The 21,948-nt window shown below is 36.6% G+C and overlaps 1 protein-coding gene across 1 annotated transcript; it reads left to right on the top strand.

Annotated features, from left to right (window-relative positions):
• The first annotated feature begins 18,389 nt into the window (after positions 1-18,389).
• Positions 18,390-21,581, top strand: LOC103445275 (lysine histidine transporter-like 8). The gene is made up of 5 exons (XM_070822430.1): positions 18,390-18,993; positions 19,252-19,385; positions 19,496-19,929; positions 20,404-20,535; positions 20,634-21,581. The coding sequence occupies exons 1-5, from the start codon at positions 18,680-18,682 to the stop codon at positions 21,168-21,170; spliced, it is 1,551 nt and encodes a 516-aa protein (XP_070678531.1). The 5' UTR covers positions 18,390-18,679; the 3' UTR covers positions 21,171-21,581.
• Positions 21,582-21,948: the final 367 nt, after the last annotated feature.

Below are 21,948 nucleotides of genomic sequence, written 5' to 3'. Positions count from 1 at the left end.
AAACCGATGATAAACAGTTTTTTTTTTCTTTTCCTTTTTATAGTATTTGAGAAACTTTTGAAGTGTGTTTTTGGCTTTGAAGACGCTCTGTGCTAAAGGTAAGTAATCTAAACTTTTGATGTCATTTGATTCAAAGTTTAATTATATAGTTTTATTAATTTTTTTTTTTGATTGAAGTCAAGTTTCGTATTATGTTTATGTTTATTAAGATCAACTTTGTTTTAAACATCTGTTTACATTTGATATAGGCTATATTGTTTTGTATGTGTTATATCTCTATTAAATATATTATTTTTTGTTTTTCTTTTTTTCGAAATATGTTTTGCAGTTGTTTGCTTTTGAATTAGCCGTCAGAGTTCCTTTGTATCATGTCTAAACGATCTATAACTGATACAATGAGTGATGGTCTAGAGCAAAAAGAAAACATTGGCAATAGTGAATATGATTTTTTGAGTGAGCATAATCATCAACCAAAAAGACTTTGTAGAACCGCTTATATACAAAATTGTGAAAGCACTTCTGTTAGCGAAACTGATGCATTAGTTTATGAATATTCACGAGCTGAATATCAGTGTTCCTCCAGTGCATCTTCTGTTAACCAATGTGTTATTACACCTGTGAGCGATGTTGAAGCACTAGATACTACCCCATTCAAAAATGAAATATCTGTTTGTGATCGAAAAGGCAAAAACATTATTGGTTTCTCAACCGGCATTGAAAACTCTGTTGGAAAAAGCTTAGGTGCTAACAATTATAATTTCATGATTAAATGTCAAGCCTTTTTCCAAGCAACCAGAAAGGGTGAGTTTTACAATTTGTATAATGATTGTTTCGTTTAGATTCGATATTTACCGTTTAGCTACTTGCATGTAGTGATTAATTTATTCTTTGTTTTTATGCGTTGTCTTTTTAGGGATTATGAAACATTATATGGATTTGGGTGACAAAACTTACAAATGTGTATACTGTGGTGCATTATTTTGGTTAAAAGAGTCTCTTAAACACACCTGGAAAACAAATCAGCCCATTTTCACTCTATGTTGTCAACAAGGATGATTAAATTTTCGACTCCAAAGCGGACACCTGTTTTTTTTAGATTCCTTGCTTGATCTAAATGGAGGTAAAAAAAGTTTATCATTTCAAGAAAATATTAGAACTTACAACTCGATGTTTTCATTTACTTCAATGGGAGAAAAAGTTGATAATTCAATTAATGACAGATCAAGTCCTTACATTTTTAAAATTAGTGGCCAAGTTTGTCATTTGATGGGGTTTCTTTTGCTTGTTGATAGAGTCACCAAAATTTGCTCAATTCTATGTTTATGATACATATAATGAAACACAAAAATCATCTAAGGGTTGTTAATTGCACTAGAACAAATGAAATACTTGATTCAACAATTGTTGAAAAGTTGATTAAGATGTTTGATGAGTCAAATGAGCTGGTAAAACTTTTTCGAACAGCGAGAGATAAATTTGAAAAGGATGGTTTGGTCAATTTCAAAATGACGTTGTTGGGTAGATAATCAAATGATAGCAAGCAATATGATCAACCAACAAGTGATGAAATAGGTGGATTAATAGTTGGTGATATAGGTTTGTCAGACTCTAATAGAGATATTATTATAGATTGTAAGAGTGAAGGGTTAGAATGTGTTGCAAAATTTATGGCTCTTCAGTACCCTATTCTTTTTCCATATAGTGAAGATGGTTATAAGCCAGATTTAAAATGGAATGAAAATTATACAACAACAACAACAACAACAACAACAAAGCCTTTTCCCACTAAGTGGGGTCGGCTATATGAATCCTAGAACGCCATTGCGCTCGGTTTTGTGTCATGTCCTCCGTTAGAACCAAGTACTCTAAGTCTTTTCTTAGAGTCTCTTCCAAAGTTTTCCTAGGTCTTCCTCTACCCCTTTGGCCCTGAACCTCTGTCCCGTAGTCACATCTTCGAACCGGAGCGTCAGTAGGCCTTCTTTGCACATGTCCAAATCACCGGAACCGATTTTCTCTCATCTTTCCTTCAATTTCGGCCACTCCTACTTTACCTCGAATATCCTCATTTCCAATCTTATCATTTCTTGTGTGCCCACACATCCCACGAAGCATCCTCGTCTCCGCCACACCCATTTTGTGTACGTGTTGATGCTTCACCGCCCAACATTCTGTGCCATACAACATCGCTGGCCTTATTGCCGTCCTATAAAATTTTCCCTTGAGCTTCAGTGGCCTACGACGGTTACACAACCCGCCGGATGCACTCTTACACTTCATCTATCCAACTTCTATTCTATGGTTGAGATCTCTCTAATTCTCCGTTCTCTTGCACGATATATCCTAGGTAGCGAAAACGGTCGCTTTTTGTGATCTTCGCTAGATTGCTCCGATCATTAGTGTGGATAAGTATATAAATGGATATAGATAGGAAAGCAAACACAAGATGTACGTGGTTCACCCAGATTGGCTACGTCCACGGAATAGAGGAGTTCTCATTAATTGTGAAGGGTTTACACAAGTACATAGGTTCAAGCTTTCCTTTAGTGAGTACAGGTGAATGATTTAGTACAAATGACATTAGGAAATATTGTGGGAGAATGATCTCGTAATCACGAAACTTCTAAGTATCGGAATGTGGTATCGTCTTGACTTGCCTTATCTGTCTCACAGGTAGATGTGGCATCTTCTCTGGAAGTACTCTTCCTCCATCCAGGGGTGGTATCTGTAACTGGTGGAGATGCACAAGGTAATGTATCAATTTCACTTGAAGCTTACTTGTAGTTTCAGGCTTGGTCAAGCGCGATACAAACCATGTAGTAGGAGTCCCTCAAGTTGCCGAGCTAGGGGATTTGCTGAAAGAGGTGACAGACAAGGTAAGCAATCAGAGCTCCGGCTGATTGTTCACATTCTCCCTATCTTGCAGGCAGCATGAAGGATAAAGAGAAGAAAAATGAGAAGAGATGATATGGGATACTTTTGCTTTTGAATAAGTAACTTTCCACAGGCTTATTCTTGAACTGAGCTGGAGGGTTTTCTGGTTTCCTCCAGAGTATAAGGCCGACTGAAGAATTTGAGGGTCAAAACAAGTCCATCAAATCTAGAGTACGTTCGACCCTACTGATATGGGATACTTTTGCTTTGACAGAGTAATGGATGTATCGGCACGTGTGCTGTTACGCTTGTCTCCACATGCTTCCTTGTATCCTTCTCACTTGCCCTATCTGTTCCTCAGGCAGATGCGGTATCTTCCCTGGAAGCATAAGATGTTGAAGATGAGTACTCGAGAGCAATGCCAGGTAAGTAAGTTCCAGGCAGTCAGTTCCTGGCTGGAAGCTTGATTCCAAGTGCTGACTGATTGCTCTCTTTCTCCTTGTCTTGCAGGTAAGAACAAGGCCAAAGGAAAAGACAGGGAAAAAGCATGATATGGGATACTCTTGCTTTTAACCCTGATGATATGAGATATTCTTGCTCTAGTATAACTTGTTTGCAGAGGTATTATCGGGGGGAAAGAAAGCTGAATATTTCGAAAGGCTTCGTTGAGAGTGCCCTCTCATATATGAGGAAGGGTTGAGCATTTTTGCAGGTCTGTCTGTCCGTTGGGGATGGAGGTTGACATATATAGGAGTCTCCTTAACAACAAGTAGTAATGCTATTCCTTTACCCTGTCAGAGCACTTTGAAAAAGTGGTCTGTGGTATGTGGAAAGCTGATGTTGCGTGTGAAGATTACAGACAGCTTTATCCAAGGAGATCCGGCTCTTGTAGTTGGGAAAGTGTTGCCTCTTCGGTTTTCGAACAAGCAATCCTATCAGGGATCTGGCTCTCGAGATTCGGAGAACGATGTCTCTTCGATTTTTGAGAAAGCAATCCTGCTGGGGGTCTGGCTCTCGAGATTCGGAGAGCGGTGTCTCTTCGATTTTTGAGAAGGTAATCATGTTGGGAGTCTGGCTCTCGAGATTCGGGGGGCGGTGCCTCTTCGATTTTGGAGCAAGCAATCTTGTTGGGAGTGTTTTCTCGAATGTGAGTAAAGGTTGGGCCTGTTTGCTAGTCTACCTTGCCACGAAGCACAGGGGTTGACACACAGGGACTTTCCAATTATCCAGCAATGGTACTGTTCCTTTACCCTCTCTTCGATTTTTGAGAAAGTAGTCATGTTGGGAGTCTGGCTCTCGAGATTCGGAGGACGGTGCCTCTTCGATTTTGGAGCAAGCAATCTTGTTGGGAGTGTTTTCTCGAATGTGAGTAAAGGTTGGGCATGTTTGCTAGTCTACCTTGCCACGAAGCACAGAGGTTGACACACAGGGACTTTCCAATTATCCAGCAGTGATACTGTTCCTTTACCCTTGTGGGTAATAATATGGGGTAGCTAGACCTTCAAAATTTATGTGTCTAAACTTTGTTAGTGCTGTTTCTTTGCTATTCTTTTACCCGTCTTGGTCAGAGCGATGTAGTGGAAGCTGCAAGCTTCACGTGCTCAACTTTGGCAGAGAACTTTGGCAAAGTTATCTGTGATACACATGAGCTACTATTGCGTGTGGGAAGTGGGTGATTGAACAGTAAGACTCATGTGCTTTCTACTTCACCAGAAGTCTTCGACAGAATGCCCATAATTTCCGCAAAGCTGAGTGTGCGTGTGACAGGTGCTGCCAAGGCTGGAAAAGTAGGTGCCTCTTCGATTTCTGAGATCGGCCCTCGTGGTCTCTGAGCAGCCCAACTTTTGAGAAAGCAAGCGCCTCTTTGATTTCTGAGATCGGCCTTCGTGGTCTTTGAGCAGCCCAACTTTTGAGAAAGCAGACGCCTCTTCGATTTCTGAGATCGACCCTCGTGGTCTCTGAGCAGCCCAGCTTTTGAGAAAGCAAACGCCTCTTCGATTTCTGAGCAGGCGCCTCTTCGATTTCTGAAGCTCCGTCGAGTGCAGATTTTTATAGGGCTGGCATTAAGTTCCAAAGCACACTTGAATCTCCACCAGTAGAAGCTCCATTCTTACACTTCTAAGATCTTGATTTGTTCGACCTCTTCTCTCTTCAACACCTTTGAAAATGTCTGGCCCCTCCGACCGTCGTTTTGACTTGAACCTTGTTGAAGAGGCAGCCCCGCCTTCTCCAGACAACATATGGCGCCCATCCTTCGTCTCCCCTACTGGTCCTCTTACCGTTGGGGATTCCGTTATGAAGAATGATATGACCGCTGCGGTGGTGGCCAGGAACCTTCTCACTCCCAAAGATAACAGACTACTTTCCAAACGATCTGATGAGTTAGCTGTTAAGGATTCTCTGGCTCTCAGTGTTCAGTGTGCAGGTTCTGTGTCTAATATGGCCCAACGCCTATTTGCTCGAACCCGCCAAGTTGAATCATTGGCGGCTGAAGTGATGAGTCTCAAACAGGAGATTAGAGGGCTCAAGCATGAGAATAAACAGTTGCACCGTCTCGCACATGACTATGCTACAAACATGAAGAGGAAGCTGGACCAGATGAAGGAATCTGATGGTCAGGTTTTACTTGATCATCAGAGATTTGTGGGTTTGTTCCAAAGGCATTTATTGCCTTCGTCTTCTGGGGCTGTACCGCGTAATGAAGCTCCAAATGATCAACCTCTGATGCCTCCTCCTTCTAGGGTTCTGTCCAGTACTGAGGCTCCGAATGATCCCCCTCCGGTGCCTTCTCTTTCTGGGGCTCTACCGACTGCTGCGACTTCTCCTAAGCAACCTTTGTGAAGGCTCTCTCTTGTTTGTTTATTTTGACTCATGTATATGTACATATTTGTAGCTTATCGGGGATATCAATAAATAAGCTTTCCTTCATTTCAACGTATTGTGTTAAATACACCAAAGCCTTCTTCTCTAAGTTCTTTGAATTTTCTTTTGTTGGAGCTTTGTGAGTGGAGCATGTAGGTTGAGGTAGTGTTCCCTTAATTTCCTGAGTGAGGAAAACTTCTCGGTTGGAGACTTGGAAAATCCAAGTCACTGAGTGGGATCGGCTACATGAATCTTAGAACGCCATTGTGCTCGGTCCTGTGTCATGTCCTTCGTTAGATCCAAGTACTCTAAGTCTTTTCTTAGAGTCTCTTCCAAAGTTTTCTTAGGTCTTCCTCTACCCCTTCGGCCCTGAACCTCTGTCCCATAGTCGCATCTTCTAATCGGAGCGTCAGTAGGCCTTCTTTGCACATGTCCAAACCACCGTAACCGATTTTCTCTCATCTTTCCTTCAATTTCGGCTACTCCTACTTTACCCCGGATATCCTCATTCCTAATCTTATCATTTCTCGTGTGCCCACACATCCAACGAAGCATCCTCATCTCCGCTACACCCATTTTGTGTACGTGTTGATGCTTCACCGCCCAACATTCTGTGCCATACAGCATCGCCGGCCTTATTGCCGTCCTATAAAATTTTCCCTTGAGCTTCAGTGGCATACGGCGGTCACACAACACGCCGGATGCACTCTTCCACTTCATCCATCCAGCTTGTATTCTATGGTTGAGATCTCCATCTAATTCTCCGTTCTTTTGCAAGATAGATCCTAGGTAACGAAAACGATCGCTCTTTGGTATTTCTTGATCACCGATCCTCACCCCTAACTCGTTTTGGCCTCCATTTGCACTGAACTTGCACTCCATATATTCTGTCTTTGATCGGCTTAGGCGAAGACCTTTAGCTTCCAACACTTCTTTCCAAAGGTTAAGCTTTGCATTTACCCCTTCCTGAGTTTCATCTATCAACACTATATCGTCTGCGAAAAGCATACACCAAGGAATATCATCTTGAATATGTCCTGTTAACTCATCCATTACCAACGCAAAAAGGTAAGGACTTAAGGATGAGCCTTGATGTAATCCTACAGTTATGGGAAAGCTTTCAGTTTGTCCTTCATGAGTTCTTACGGCAGTCTTTGCTCCTTCATACATATCCTTTATAGCTTGGATATATGCTACTCGTACTCCTTTCTTCTCTAAAATCCTCCAAAGAATGTCTCTTGGGACCCTATCGTACGCTTTCTCCAAATCTATAAAGACCATGTGTAAATCCTTTTTCCCATCTCTATATCTTTCCATCAATCTTCGTAAGAGATAGATTGCCTCCATGGTTGAGCGCCCTGGCATGAACCCGAATTGGTTGTCCGAAACCCGTGTCTCTTGCCTCAATCTATGCTCAATGACTCTCTCCCAAAGCTTCATTGTATGACTCATTAGCTTAATACCCCTATAGTTCATGCAATTTTGTACGTCGCCCTTATTCTTGTAGATTAAGAATACTTATGAGAGCTTATATAGCTTATCAGATTCAAGAAAGAGATCCATACTTAACTACTTTGTTAAAAGGAGGTAGACTTTTTCAACAATATTTAGTAGATTCTTATGCTTGGGAGCAGCCTCTCCATAAATGGGGGTAAGGCTAGCCGACATTCACCTCTCCCAGACCCTGCGTAAAGCGGGAGCCTTGTGCACTGGGTACGACCTTTTTAGAGGTCGCACTTGGTGCGATGGCAAGTGCCTTTGCCCATGAGCGGTAGATCTCGGGTTCGAGACTTGGGAGCAGCCTCTCCATAAATGGGGGTAAGGCTAGCCGACATTCACCTTTCCCAGACCCTGCGTAAAGCGGGAGCCTTGTACACTGGGTACGACCTTTATGTAGTAGATTCTTATGCGACGCTTGAAGAAGATAGATTGGATTACATAAGACAAAATCAAAAAAATTTAAGAAGTGAGATTTACAAAGGAATTTATGACGCTGTGTCAAGAGGTGACAACGATGCAAATAGTTTGGGACAAAAAATTGTTTTGCCAGCTTCGTATACAGGAAATCCTAGATATATGATTAATAATTATCAAGATGCTATGAGTATTTGTAGAGAACATGGACATCCTGATTTATTTATAACATTTACCTGTAATGTGAAATGGCCAGAAATTATAAGAGAATTTGAAAAAAAAGCCGGGCTACAAACCTGAGGACAAACATGATATAATTTCTAGAATATTTAAAATGAAACTTGATGATGTGCTCGATTTCATCAAATCTGGAGAGCCTTTTGGTCAAGTTGAAGCAAGTAAGTTCTCAAAACTTATTACTTTGCTTATCTTGGTTTGTTTTTTTTTTGTTTTTCCTTCAAGAAGCTAACTTTTTTTTTTTATGGGTTTTTGTTTGTCTCAATTGATTTTCCAAACAGATGTTTGTACAATTGAATTTCAAAAAAGACCTCATTCTCATATGTTAATATGGTTGAAATCAAATTTCAAATGTTATGTGCCATCAAATATAGATTCAATTATATGTGCAGAATTGGCAGAAAAAATTTGTTAACCCTCGGCTTTATGAGATTGTTAATCAATTTATGATTCATGGTCCATGTGGACATGTTAATAAAAATTCTCCTTGCATATGGGAAAATAAGTGCTCCAAAAAATTTCCTAAGCCTTATAAAAATGAAAATGGTTTTCCAATTTATAGGCGTCGGGATGATGATACAAAGTTTGTTATAAAAAAATGGATTGAAAATTGATAACAGTTTTGTTGTTCCTTATAATCCCGAGTTACTTTTGAGATATAATGCTCATATAAATGTTGAATCCTGTTGAGATATAAGCTTCTAAGAGAAGAATTAAACTATGATTTCAAAGAATTGTCAAAAAAACACGCAAATGTAAAATTGCAACTTAATTAAAGTCAAAAACTTATCTACGATTGTGTCATAGATGTTGTGGAAAGAAAAAGAGGTGGTTTGTTTTTTGTTTATGGTCATGGAGGCACTGGAAAAACTTTCTTATGGGATGTTATCATAAGTAAGCTTATATATGAGAAAAAAATTGTTTTAGTTGTGGCATCATCAGGAATAGCTTCATTGTTATTACCAGGTGGTAGAACAGCACATTCTAGATTTAAAATTCCATGGTTGTTACTGATTCTTCAATTTGTGCAATAAAAAAAATTCATCTTGCAACATTAATTGAAAAAACAGATTTGATTATATGGGATGAAGCACCGATGAATCACAAACATTGTTTTGAAGCATTAGATAAATCAGTTTCTGATATTATGTCTCATTTAAATGATTCACAAGGCAATACTTCATTTAGTGGTAAAACTCTTTTATTAGGTGGTGATTTTCGACAAATATTACCTATTATACCTGGAGGAACCAAAGAGGACATGATAAATGCTTCTTTAAATAGTTCTTATCTGTGGTCACATTTTAAAATATTTTGTTTAAAGGAAAACATGAGATTATCAAAAAATGGGTTAGACATTGATGAAAAGAGAAGAATCAGTGATTTTGCAAATTGGATTTTACAAATAGGTGATGGAAAAATCGGTGAAAACAATTCAAATGATAAAGATACATCTCTGATTGAAATACCTAAAGATTTAATAGTTAATTGTTCTGACAACCCAATTTTATCAAATTTTCTTGCAACTTATCCCAATTTTGAACATTCTTATCAAGATTTTGCCTACTTGAGAGAACATGCTATTATAACACATCGAAACACAATTGTTACAGATATAAACAATTATACAACCCATTTGTTACCTAGAGATGAACATGTGTTTCTAAGCTATGATTCTTTGTGTTCTTCAAATGGAAATAATGAAAATTTAGAAATATTGTATCCTATGGAATTTTTGAATAAGCTCGACTTCAATGGTTTATCTACACATAACCTAATTTTGAAAATAGGAATGCCAATTATGCTATTACGAAATATAAATCAATCTTTGGGTTTGTGTAATGGAACTAGATTAGTAGTTACTCAATTATTCAACCAAATTATTGAAGCTAAAATACTTGCTCGAAACAATATTGGTCACAAAGTATTCATTCTGAGAATCACTTTGACAGCAACAGAAAGTAAGTGGCCTTTTATTTTTAAAAGACACCAATTCCCTGTTAGACCATGTTATGCAATGACCATCAACAAAAGTCAAGGGCAATCTTTGAAACAAGTTGATTTATATATTCCTGAACCTGTTTTTACCCATGATCAATTATATGTAGCATTATCTAAAGTTACGTTAAAAGAAGGTTTGAAGATTTTGATTCCAAATGGAGAGAATAACGTAAACAACTAAACTGCAAACATAGTGTTTAAAGATGTATTGCAAAATTTATGAGCAAACTGTTTATTTTATTAACCTATGTATAAACTGACACACCCCGACCGAGATCAAGGCATGCTGGCCGTCACGTGAGAGTGACGTAGCTATGTGCACAGTGTGGAAGCAATAATGATACAAAATATACGAATAATCAAAAACCAAATTACTAGATTGCACTACTAAACAGGAAGTGATATGAGTTAGTTACAAAAGTAAACACTCATAATCAGAGCATAAAAGTCTAGATGTAGTCCAGTAGAACAAGTACTAGTTATACAGTACTAGGAATGTCCTACTATTATTTAGATAAGTAAGAACTGCCGACGTCCTCAAGCCACCAACAACAAGCTTACTTCAAACCTGGAGGAGCACAAAACAAAAAACGTGAGTGGGCCAAAAACAAATGCTTTACAAAACCATTTCATTTATCAATATACTAACCCCTCGCTGTAAAACATGTATAATTTTTCCTAGAATTAAGATATAAGCATATACATAATATATATATATATATATATATATATATATATATATATATATATATATACACACACACACATATGAAATCATATCAATTCAATTCATGCTTCACATAATCATATTCAAATGTATGCCATGCCAAGATATAACAGAGTAAGCAATTCAGGTAAGAATAAATTCATAGAAATATGATATGTTAGCCGAAACCACTAAGGTGGTCTGTACGGCTGATTTCATAGCTCAAAGTTACTTTAGCCGGAGTCACTATAATGACCTATACGACAACATACTGCACATAAGTCGGAACCACTAAAAAGGGTTTTGTATGACAAGATTGGGTGTAATATAATTATGCTTAATTTTACTCTCTCATAATAGCCGGGCGATAAATCGCTAATCACCTACGAGTCAAAACCATAAATAAGGTCTGTACGACAATACTGTGCACTTAAGTTAGGTCCAATATGAGCATATACTGCGGGAGGTGACGTAAATAAGCAGGCCTGTACTTCATATCTCTGGCTAAATCACAATCACCCTAGGTGCAGTTTTATGAGCTCAACATTATTCAATCACATATCACATCATCGATGATTCACATAACCAAACATAACTTATCTTAACTTACATGTGCCTTCATAGCACCACATTTAAATATATAAGGTATCACACACCAATTCATACACGAAACATAATTGTATATGCATGGCATTTATGGCATATTATCATTTAAACATATTTTTTTAGGGAAAATATCAAGTATATAAATATATACTGAAAACCAAAAGCCCACTCACTGGTATGTCGAAGGGTCGTAGCCTCCTAGTCGTCCGTGGATACGCTCGTCCTCGGGATAAGCCTCACCTATATGCGAATTAACTATAAAAACGTTATTTTAAAGCACATACACAAAACTAGCTAATAACTTCTCATACAAAGCTCAATTTTGGTATTTGAATATACCAACGCGACTTACACAACCTCACGAACATCGTGATATTTTTAAAATAATTTTTTTGTGGCTCACACGCCCTCACGTGCCGGGGAAGGCATGGCCCCATGCGCATCATCTTCAACCTCCAGACGCCAGAACAGTGTTGCCAGCGCCGGATTCTGGGCAGACCTGTAACTGCCTTTTTCTCGCTCGTTTTTGCATTAGTTTTCACACAATTTTCACCAGAATGCCATAAATCACGAGAGGAAGAAGGTTATACCTCTTGGGAGCTTCAAATCCCTCGAAAACTCGTCGGGAAAATTCTACCAAAACCGACCACCTTTGAACCTCGTGATCCCGACGTCAAAATCGAGCCAACGGAGCACTCCGAGCTTCGTGAGAACCTCCTAAAGCTCGTTGTGAGCTTGGATTGTCCTAAAACATAACCATTCAAAAGTTCATGAATAGTGCTCAACTCGGAGCTTGAGTTTTTAACGTGATATCGAACGAGTTCTTACATGAAATAGGCACCCTTGAACTCGTATGGTCCTCACGAACACAATGGTACCATTTTCTTCCTCGATCTGTGAAGATTTGGCTTGGTTCATGGTTGTCCGTACGAAGGAGAGGGAAGAGAGAGTGAGTCCGAGAGAGAGAAGAGAGAGTACGGGAGAGTGAGTGAGAGAGGATGTGTGGTCCAGATTTTTGGGTCACCAATCAAAACAAACAATTTCCTTACTTCCAATTGGGTCCAAAGACTTAGGAAATTAATGAATGGGTCCAAAATCCAACTTAAATCACACAACATACTTTAACGTCTAAGGGTAAAATTGTCATTTCACGTCATCGAGAATAATCTTCCGAGACGGGTTGTGACATAAACATTTACATTTTTTATTCAATGTGATAAAATAGTAGTATAACAATGTTGGTACCATACGCTTTGGCCAAATTTTTCTTACATCTAATTACAAATGTTGTTTCAGTTTGCGATTTTGATTAGGATAAAATGCTTTGACAAAACAACTGCATATTTTTTACTAAATTCTACCTTATTTTCCAACTTTTGTCCATTCACATTTTACAATTTTTTTTCACTTATCATTGACTTTCTTCCATTGCTTTCTTTCTTTTGCAGATGCCGTATGAACACTTAAGAAGACATATTACCTTCACACTCTCCAAAACAATTGAGGTTGAGATTAAACAGGTGAAATATGGGTTTAAAAAGTTATGCTGCAATGTTTCATTCTTCTTTTGCATGTTTTGTCTACATTTGTTTTATAGCATGTTACACGCATGGTTTAGATGTTTACACAAATTTAACACCTTTAACTTACATCTTAATAAATACTTATACAACGTGTTTTATATATACTTTTTCTGCTATAGATTACAATTTGCACTACATTCTTTCTGCTCTATACACACTGAACAATATCTTCTTCTCTCTACCTATTCTGTTTTTTAATATTTTACAAAAAAAATCAAACATTTATCCGTTTCAAATTTCTGGCAAAAAATTAAAATTTCAGCATTTTCAAAGAGATTAAAGATGTTTTAATAAACAAAGTTTTTATAATTGCTTTTTAGATATGCAGTGAGGTGTTAACATCCTACCCTAACGATATCTAAATCGTCAACCACAATGGAACAATTTGAATGGTATGTTTTCTTAACTTTCTTTTCTTGGTTGTCTCGAGTTTAAATTCAATGTTTACTAACCCTTCTCTTCAGGGGAATTGGCTGCTACCAATATATATCTATATATACACAAACTATCTTCTTTTTACCTGCTCTGAATACATGCCTAATTCCTTATTTGTTCACCGATGAGTTAAATTGAACATGTGTAAGAGTATCTTCGATGGGAACATCTAGATTTATACTTTTGCATGTCCAACTCAAACCCCTCATTGAACAACCAAAAAATTAGCCATGTGTTTACAACAAGTCAAAATAAGAAAGCATTTGTATATAAATTGGTAGCAACCCATTCATCTGAAGAGAAAAGATGGAAATAATGATTATTTCTCAAATAATGGAGCCTGAAATAATGCTGCAAATTATATCTCTGTATTACATAGAGACACCAAACTAACTATACCTGATCCATCTTTTTACACCATTTCAATCAACATATTTAATTGAATTCCATCATTTACACCAAAACATGTAAACAACGATCTCAAATTTTGGAAACCAAACAATGATCTGTTTAAAGTTTCGTTTTTTTTTTCTTTTTTTTTTCAAATTTTGGTTGTTTTGTTTATGTGTTCAGATGCCTGATTTTCCGACAAGGCGATTTCGGCCGGTAACCAGAGAACTAGACCTCGCTACTATTGATAAACGATTCCTCTTACTCCCATGACAAATATTCAGGTATTGCATATTGGATTTCATTTCAGTTTTTAGAAAACAGTCAGGTAGTTCTTTGATTCTGCAGGTGAAGATAATACACACGATAACATAGTACTCCTACACCTTTGAATAACGGGTCAACAACCCAACTCCAAACTAGCAAGCAACGGACCATCCCTAACCCTCATAAAGTCGCATGGGCCGCCACCAGGAAGGCCCTTCCAAACCCTCTGCATCAGCATCCAGGTAAATCCAACTCATGCTCTCTACTTCACAAGTTCATTGTTATTTTGTGTAATATATTATGATTTCTCGAACTGTAAATTCAGATGTGGCGATGAATTTTCTCTGCAAATTTGGATATTTGGATGTTGGTTAAAATTAGGGGAATGGCTCCGATTTTGTTAGTCAATTAATTTAATTTTTTGTTTATCTCAAGCTTCTAAATAATTTCCTGCATCATTGCTAAGTTTTACTCACTGAAATTTGAGGGGTGAATTTTTTTACCTTATGACCTCATTTGTGATTATCTAGTGCATAATTGTCTTTTGATCAGATTTCCGTTGAAGTGAATGGCAAACTGCAGTGTGATGTTAAGTGTGATGTTCAAACTTTGTGGCCTTTTGAAATAGGTGGGAGCATAATTCTTTCTACTATAGATTGTTCCCCTTTCCATTTCCATGAGGTCAAAGCTCAAATCTCTGTATTTTTGTGTTGGAGAAGTTGGTGGAACAAATTGTGCTTTACTCTACATATGACCAATGTCTTTGATTTTACCTATTTTGATAATGCTTGAATTATGCTTCTTGGTTTTTAATTGGGTTTTTGTGTAGTGAGTTGGATAGATAGTACATATAGCATAGGTTTGGTTGCATATTTATTGGAAAAAGAAAAACACGGAGAGGCACAACACACTGAGGATAAACCTTTTGTCTTCAGGTTAGCACTACTTCTTTTTCCTACCAGTCATAGGTGTGCTAATAGTGTTGAGAACAATGCCTAATTTAGTTTAACTCTTTTCATTTTGATAATTACCTTTTCCACTGCCTTCTTGAACTTGGAATTAGTTTGATATCATTTTGGTTTTAAGCTTTTATAAAAGTATTTCATTCCAATGAATAAGTCATTGATCTATTAACTCTTATTTTGTTGAAGATTTAGTGCTAAAAGCTAGGAGTTACAAGTATTACATTCCATTCACCAAGTCATTGATATATTAACTCTTATTCGCTAGAGGATTGAGATTTTAACTCTTCTCATCTTTTCTGCAGCCAATAACAAGAATAAATATTTTCCATTGCTTCACCTGCTTCTACCAACAAATTGAAACCTAAACATTAAAATTTCATCACTACGATTTCACCCATTTATCATAAAATTGGTAGACATAACTTCATACCATCTCAGGGCAAAAAATAAAGGTTTTAATTTTCTTTTACTCCGTTATTGCTCATTCTCTGTTTACTTTTCCTCAGTTTAAGTCTCCAAACAAGCTACCGTTTGTAAGTCCTATCAATCTTCAATTTTTATTTTTCTTGCTTTGATTTCAGTTTTTTATTACTAATTTTAATCATTTGTGTCTACTACTGATATCTTGGTAAGTTAGTTTGAAAACGTGTCCCTTCGAATTGTAAAATCTGGCAAATTATTTGAAGCAATTCTGATTTCAGCTTTTTGGACTTTACAAATAGGAAGATGAGGAGACAAAAAGAAGTACAAGGGGATGCATTTAGCTTCCACTTTTGAGGTTCCAGGCACCCAAAAACTGCCTACTGGTGAACTCAAAAAAAAAAAAAAATCTAAGTTTGATATAAAGTTTGGATTTTCAAGTAAGGATTGGATTTAATTGTACATTTAATTTGATGGGTTTGGTTTATATGCAAGGACTTTGCTTTTATTAATGCATAAAATACAAATTAAATTTTAATTAAGATGCTAACTTTGTAGGTACCCTGGAATTAACAATGTAGCTGGAGTTCTCTATTGGCTTAAACACAGTGGAGAACTCAAGTACAGATCCCTCTATCTGTTTCTCAATCCTGGAACCTTTGGCCTCCGCAAGAAGGTTCGTCTCTCTCTCTCTCTCACACTTATTTTTTTTTAAATTCGTACATAAATGCTAGATCTGTTGCAGTGGGGCCGCAAATCGTACCCTCTGTTTGTTACTTTGTTCCAATTGTTGCAATCAATTTTTCATTGTTTATTTGGTCAATTCTTGCATTGTTTTATTTGGTGAATTCTCAATTAACGACTGGTTCTTCTTGCTTGGGTCTAATTGGGTAGCTTAAGAATTTCATCTGTTGATTAAATTTCATGTGAGAATTTTTTGTCCTGATGGATACTTTTTTTTACCATTATTCAATTTTTTTTTAATTATGTAGCCGAGTCGGTATTCCTTTGGAGTCTCAGCAAGTTTATGTTGTTGTTGTTTTGATTGTGCGTTTTGTGACTTACGCAATTTTAATAAGAATGTTTTCAATTTAGTGTAATCTCAATGTCAATGGGTTTTTTATGATACGTGTTATCAGTGAATTTATCTACATTTTTCAAATGTTGGTCTCGACGATTGTGATCACTGCACTCTATGGATTTTGTTTGAATTCCCAAATTTTGTTTCAGGGTTTCAAATTCATTGGAAAATATGAAATAATATTGCATAGTTTCTGCTTTGGTAGTGATATATGCTTTTGGAGAAAGTTGTAAAGTCTGATACTTTTCCAGCTTTAATCTACTTTTTCTGTTGTCTTAAGGTATAGATCCCCGCATTTAATTTACTTTTCTTTTCAAGAGCAGTTTGAAGGATTAAAATGTTGTCATTTGGTATAGATGATCTTGGTTTAGCAAATTGATAGCGAGATGGAACACTCCTAACTGCGTTGTAACTCCTAACTGCGTTGTAAGTTCTACTCACTCATCCTATATGAGTTGCTTCATAATTGTAATATTCAAAACCAGATGGCTTTTTTGGTTATGGTTCGATTATTATTTTCCTTTTCAATTGTTATTCTTCATTTTTGATGTGATTGCTGTTTGTGATTTCCATTCAACATGATCCAAACACTCAGTTTTCTTTTCAGAATTCCTTTCTTTGCCTTTTCCAATGTTAATATTTTTCTCCATGATAGAAATTTTAGGGTCTATATTAATATATATATATATATATATATATATATATATATTTTATTTAGATCCTACAAGTTCAAGGCATTGATGATGGAATTAAATTCAACGCTACTCATTGTTCCTTTTGTAGATAAGGTTGTACTGGAGCAAGACGTAGCACCGCAGCATCGCGCAGGCAGTCTTGCTAGTAACTTCTAATGGGACGTGCGTGAGCACTTACATAAGCCATCACATGTGTAAACTGGATCCTTTAAAAAAACTAAGGAAAATTCACATGTGTAAACTGGATCCCTTCTAAATTTCTAATGATTAAAAAAACATAATAATGAGATTATATTTTTATATCATATTTTGTAAACTACTTGCAGTTGGTAGTTTGTTTCATCTTTAATGATTTAAAGAAATAATTCAATCATCAAACCCCACATCATATATATATATATATATATTTATTTATTTATTTATTTATGAATGCTTTAAGGCTACCTGTTGAAAATAAATATGAATATACTTAAAGTTGTAGGAGGCAGGGAATCATATTCATACTTAAATAACTTCTAATGGGACGTGCGTGAGCACTTACATAAGCTATCACATGTGTAAACTGGATCCTTTAAAAAAACTAAGGAAAATTCACATGTGTAAACTGGATCCCTTCTAAATTTCTAATGATTAAAAAAAAAATACTAGTGAGATTATATTTTAATCTTATATTTAATAAACTACGTAATGTGGCAGTTGCAGTTGGCAGCTGGTTTCATCTTTAATGATTTAAAGAAGAAATTCAATCATCAAACTCCATATCATGTAGTTTTCAAAAGAACAATTATATTTTAACACCTCAACATTGGGTCATATAACAATCTTGTACCTCATGTTTTAAACATTTTAATGTCATACATCAACTTACGAATGCATTGCAATGTCAAACCTCCATCTACTTTTTAGTTAATTTTTTTATCAACTTATGTGACCCAAAGTTGAGGTGTGAGCTGGATCCTTTCTAAAAAATAAAAAAACTAAGGAAAATGCTTCATATGTGTAAACTGGATCCCTTCTAAATTTCTAATGATTAAAAAATAAAAATAAATACTAGAGAGATTATATTTTTATATATATTTTGTAAATTGTGTAATGTGACAATTGATAATTGGTTTCATTCTTTAATGACTTAAAGAAGAAATTCAACCATCAAACTCCACATCATGCAATTTTTAAAATATAGTTCAAGTAAATTGTCTCCTTAGTATCACCCACAAAACTAATAGTCGGATACATAGATGAAGCCATCAGAAAAATTAAGTTAGAAGAGACTTAGCTTCCTCCTACGGTTGTTACATATTTCAATTTTTTTCCTATAACATTATATGATTGGTTTGGATACTAGATACCGTCACCTTACCTTCCTCGTTTCATTTGTCTGATGCTAATTGTAGAGACCATTTCAATGCACACTTTCAGATTAAGTAGTGCATGCACCCATCACTCAGCATAAACAATTACCCCAACAATATAAGCAAGTCAGTCAACAGCTAGTGTTAAAATTTGCATACAGCTCATCTAGTCGACACAGAACTATATTTAATACTACATATTACATAATATTTGGCTCAAATTAGTTGCATTCACCTACCAAACGGCACAAAGGCTTTTAGCTGGCCAGTTTGTGTTTTGCAAGCTGCAAGGAAATGGCAGCAATGGAAGAAGTGGTTGTGGAGGCAAATTGGAGCATAGATAGGGTTTATTCCTTTAGAAGCGCAAGTAGAAGATCAGACTCTGCTCAAGTCATTCCCATCACAAGAAGTCCCACGAGTGAAGATACTAACTATCATGTTACTTCAGCTGCAAACTGGGGAGGTGGTGAGCTCAATCCACAAGATGCTTGGCTACCCATCACAGAGTCCAGGAATGGGAATACCTTTTCAGCTACCTTCCATTTGCTTTGTTCAGGAATTGGAATCCAAGCCCTTTTACTGCCTGTTGCACTTGCCACTCTTGGATGGTAACAGTGATTATTTTCAGGCTCCCTTTTATCACTATGTATTTTATACATCAGCTTGTTTCTATCTATTAATTCTGCTTTAGTTTATTCAATCTTCAATCTAATAAATTTTGACAGCCCCATATATTTGTGTCCAAACTACAAAGTTACATATGCATAGTTGAATATATGCAAGGAAGAAAATATATGGTTTCAGTCGGCACAACCTTAGCTCTTGGTTTAACTTCCACAAGTTTCAATGGTCTCATTACATTGCAGGGCATGGGGAATCATATGCTTGTCACTTGCATTTACATGGCAGCTCTACACGATATGGCTACTTGTACACCTACACGAATCCGATTCTGGAACTCGTTATAGTAGATACATTGACCTTGCAATGACGGCCTTTGGTTAGTAAAATAACACAAATGTGTTACATGTAACTTTATTTATATTTATACAGACTATTCATATTTCATATTACATTATTCACTAAAAAGCTATAATTTTTGTTTTTTAGGTCAAAAGCTAGGGAAGTTTTTAGCTCTAGTCCCAGTAATGTACTTATCAGCTGGTACATGTGTCCAGCTAATTATCTTAGGAGGTGGAACCATAAATCTTTTCATCAAGACGGTGTGCAACGACGGGGCAAACTGTGATGCCAAGTCATTGACTAATGTAGAGTGCTTCCTGGTGTTCATGTGCATGGCTATTGTTGTGGCTCAGTTTCCCAACCTGAACTCCATAGCATGGGTCTCATTGATTGGTGCCACCACAGCTATAGCATATTGTACTTTGATTTGGGCTCTTTCAATTGGCAAGGGCAGGCCTAATGGCACTTCATACAACCCACCGGAGATGGATGACAAAATGGATAGATTTGGCGGGATTCTGAATGCTCTTGGCATCATTGTTCTTGTATTCAGAGGCCACAATGTTGTTCTTGAGATTCAGGTGAGTGTAATTCTTGCTAGTTTTTCTTTTTTATTCAAAACTTGGGTCTATTACTCTACTAAGAGCTTATCTTTAATTAGGAAGTTTTTATGTGAACCGAAACACTTTTCAAGTAGTGTACTATTTTAAAGTTATAATGCAAATACATGTGCTACAATTTGAGCGGAATTAACACCATGTGGTTGTGTTTCAGATAGATTTAAAAATTCTGTCATTTTTTATTGTGTTCCAGGTAGATTCGAAAAATCTCTCATCTTTTTTGCACCCCAGAGTTTGATATCCACCCATCTTTGTGTTAGAATGAATTGATCTTATTGGGTGTGGAGCTTGCAGATGAAAATGTTTGATTCAAATCAAAGCCCCAATCATTGGTTTTGGTAGCCAAATTTTACTATTATTAGGTGTTAATAGTGCTGGTGTATACTTGCAATTTGATTGTAGCCTGTAAGAGTAAAGTTTTAAACTTGATTGCAGGGGACATTGCCTTTAAGTCTAAAACACCAAACTCACAAGCCAATGTGGAGAGGAGTGACTGTATCATACCTAATTATAGCAATGTGTTTGTATCCTCTTGCTATAGCTGGATTTTGGGCTTATGGAAACAAGGTGAGAACAATTAACACTCCTCTTTTTCAACAATGAAAGTTGTAGCTCAAACTAATCTTTTGTACATGATCGTAATTGAATTCTTTTGATCTATGCAGGTACCTTCATCGAATGGAGGACTATTAATTGCAATGTCGAAATTCCATCAACATGACACATCAAAAATTGTGCTGGGACTGATATACGTACTTGTGGTCATAAATTGTATAAGTACATTCCAAATCTACAGCATGATAATTTTCGACAAACTAGAGACGAGCTACACTAGCAGGAAGAACAAGGCATGCGCAAGGTGGCTTCGAACAACTTTCCGTCTTTTCTTTGGAGGAATGACATTCTTTGCAGCAGTAACTCTTCCATTTTTGGGTAGCTTGGCGCCTCTAATCGGAGGATTGACATTACCACTGGCATATGCTTATCCATGTTTGATGTGGATTGCGATAAAGAAACCAAAGCCTAAAAGTGTCATGTGGTGCATCAACGTGGGACTGGGAGGCTTAGGCCTTGTTCTGAGTGCTCTTTTAGTCATTGCAGCAGCATGGAACTTAGCTAGCAGAGGTCTTCATGCTAACTTCTTCAAGCCCCACGGGTTGGACACGGTCAACCACTTGGACATGGTCAAGACACGGTTTTGACACGGTCAAGATACAACAGGGGCCCTTTTGTAAAATTAAAAAACATTTTGGGGCAGTTTTTAAAATATTGAAACTAAAACCTAGAAGATTCCCCAATCTCAACCTAACTTCATTCCTCTCAGTCTAATCTGGCGCTCCCCTCCTCAGTGCTCTTTCTCTCTTCAGTTTCTTAGCCACTTGGTTCCGCATTAATTCTATGTGCATCTAGCATCTAACATGAGTATTTTGTTATATTATGAATTTGAAGTGTTGTTTTTAATGTATGTAATATTTATTATATTTTAATCGTTGTATCCATGTCTTTATTTTTTAAGATTTTCCGTGTCGCCGTGTTAGGTGTCCCTGTATTCGTATTTGTGTCTGTGTAACATAGGCTTCATTAACTGAGAAAACTTTTGAATTTCTTGTGCACTGTTATTGACTATATTAAAGATAAATTACAAATCATTTTGTTTTCACATCTCTAAAATATTTTTTGTAAGGAATCAATATTATGTTATATTAAATTTGTAGTTTTTCAAAATGTCAATAACAAACAGACAATACTTGAGCTATCCTATGGGGTCTACCAGTATATTCTCTTTACATATTTTCACCATACAAATTTTATAATGAGAACCATGCATTGTATTTGGTATGTAATCTTCATCTTAATTTGTGTTCACTTCGACTACTGGCATTACTGTAATTCCAAATCTTCATCTTGAATAATTTTAGTTCAATTTGTTGTCTCTTCTCGTGCTTTTGGTCAAAAGATTATGTGGGTGCTTGCAATAGT

This window comes from Malus domestica, chromosome 05, assembly GCF_042453785.1.
Source record: "Malus domestica chromosome 05, GDT2T_hap1".
NCBI lineage: Eukaryota > Viridiplantae > Streptophyta > Magnoliopsida > Rosales > Rosaceae > Malus > Malus domestica.
The sequence above is the reverse complement of the archived record's forward strand: the minus strand, read 5'-3'. Positions and strand labels throughout refer to the sequence as shown.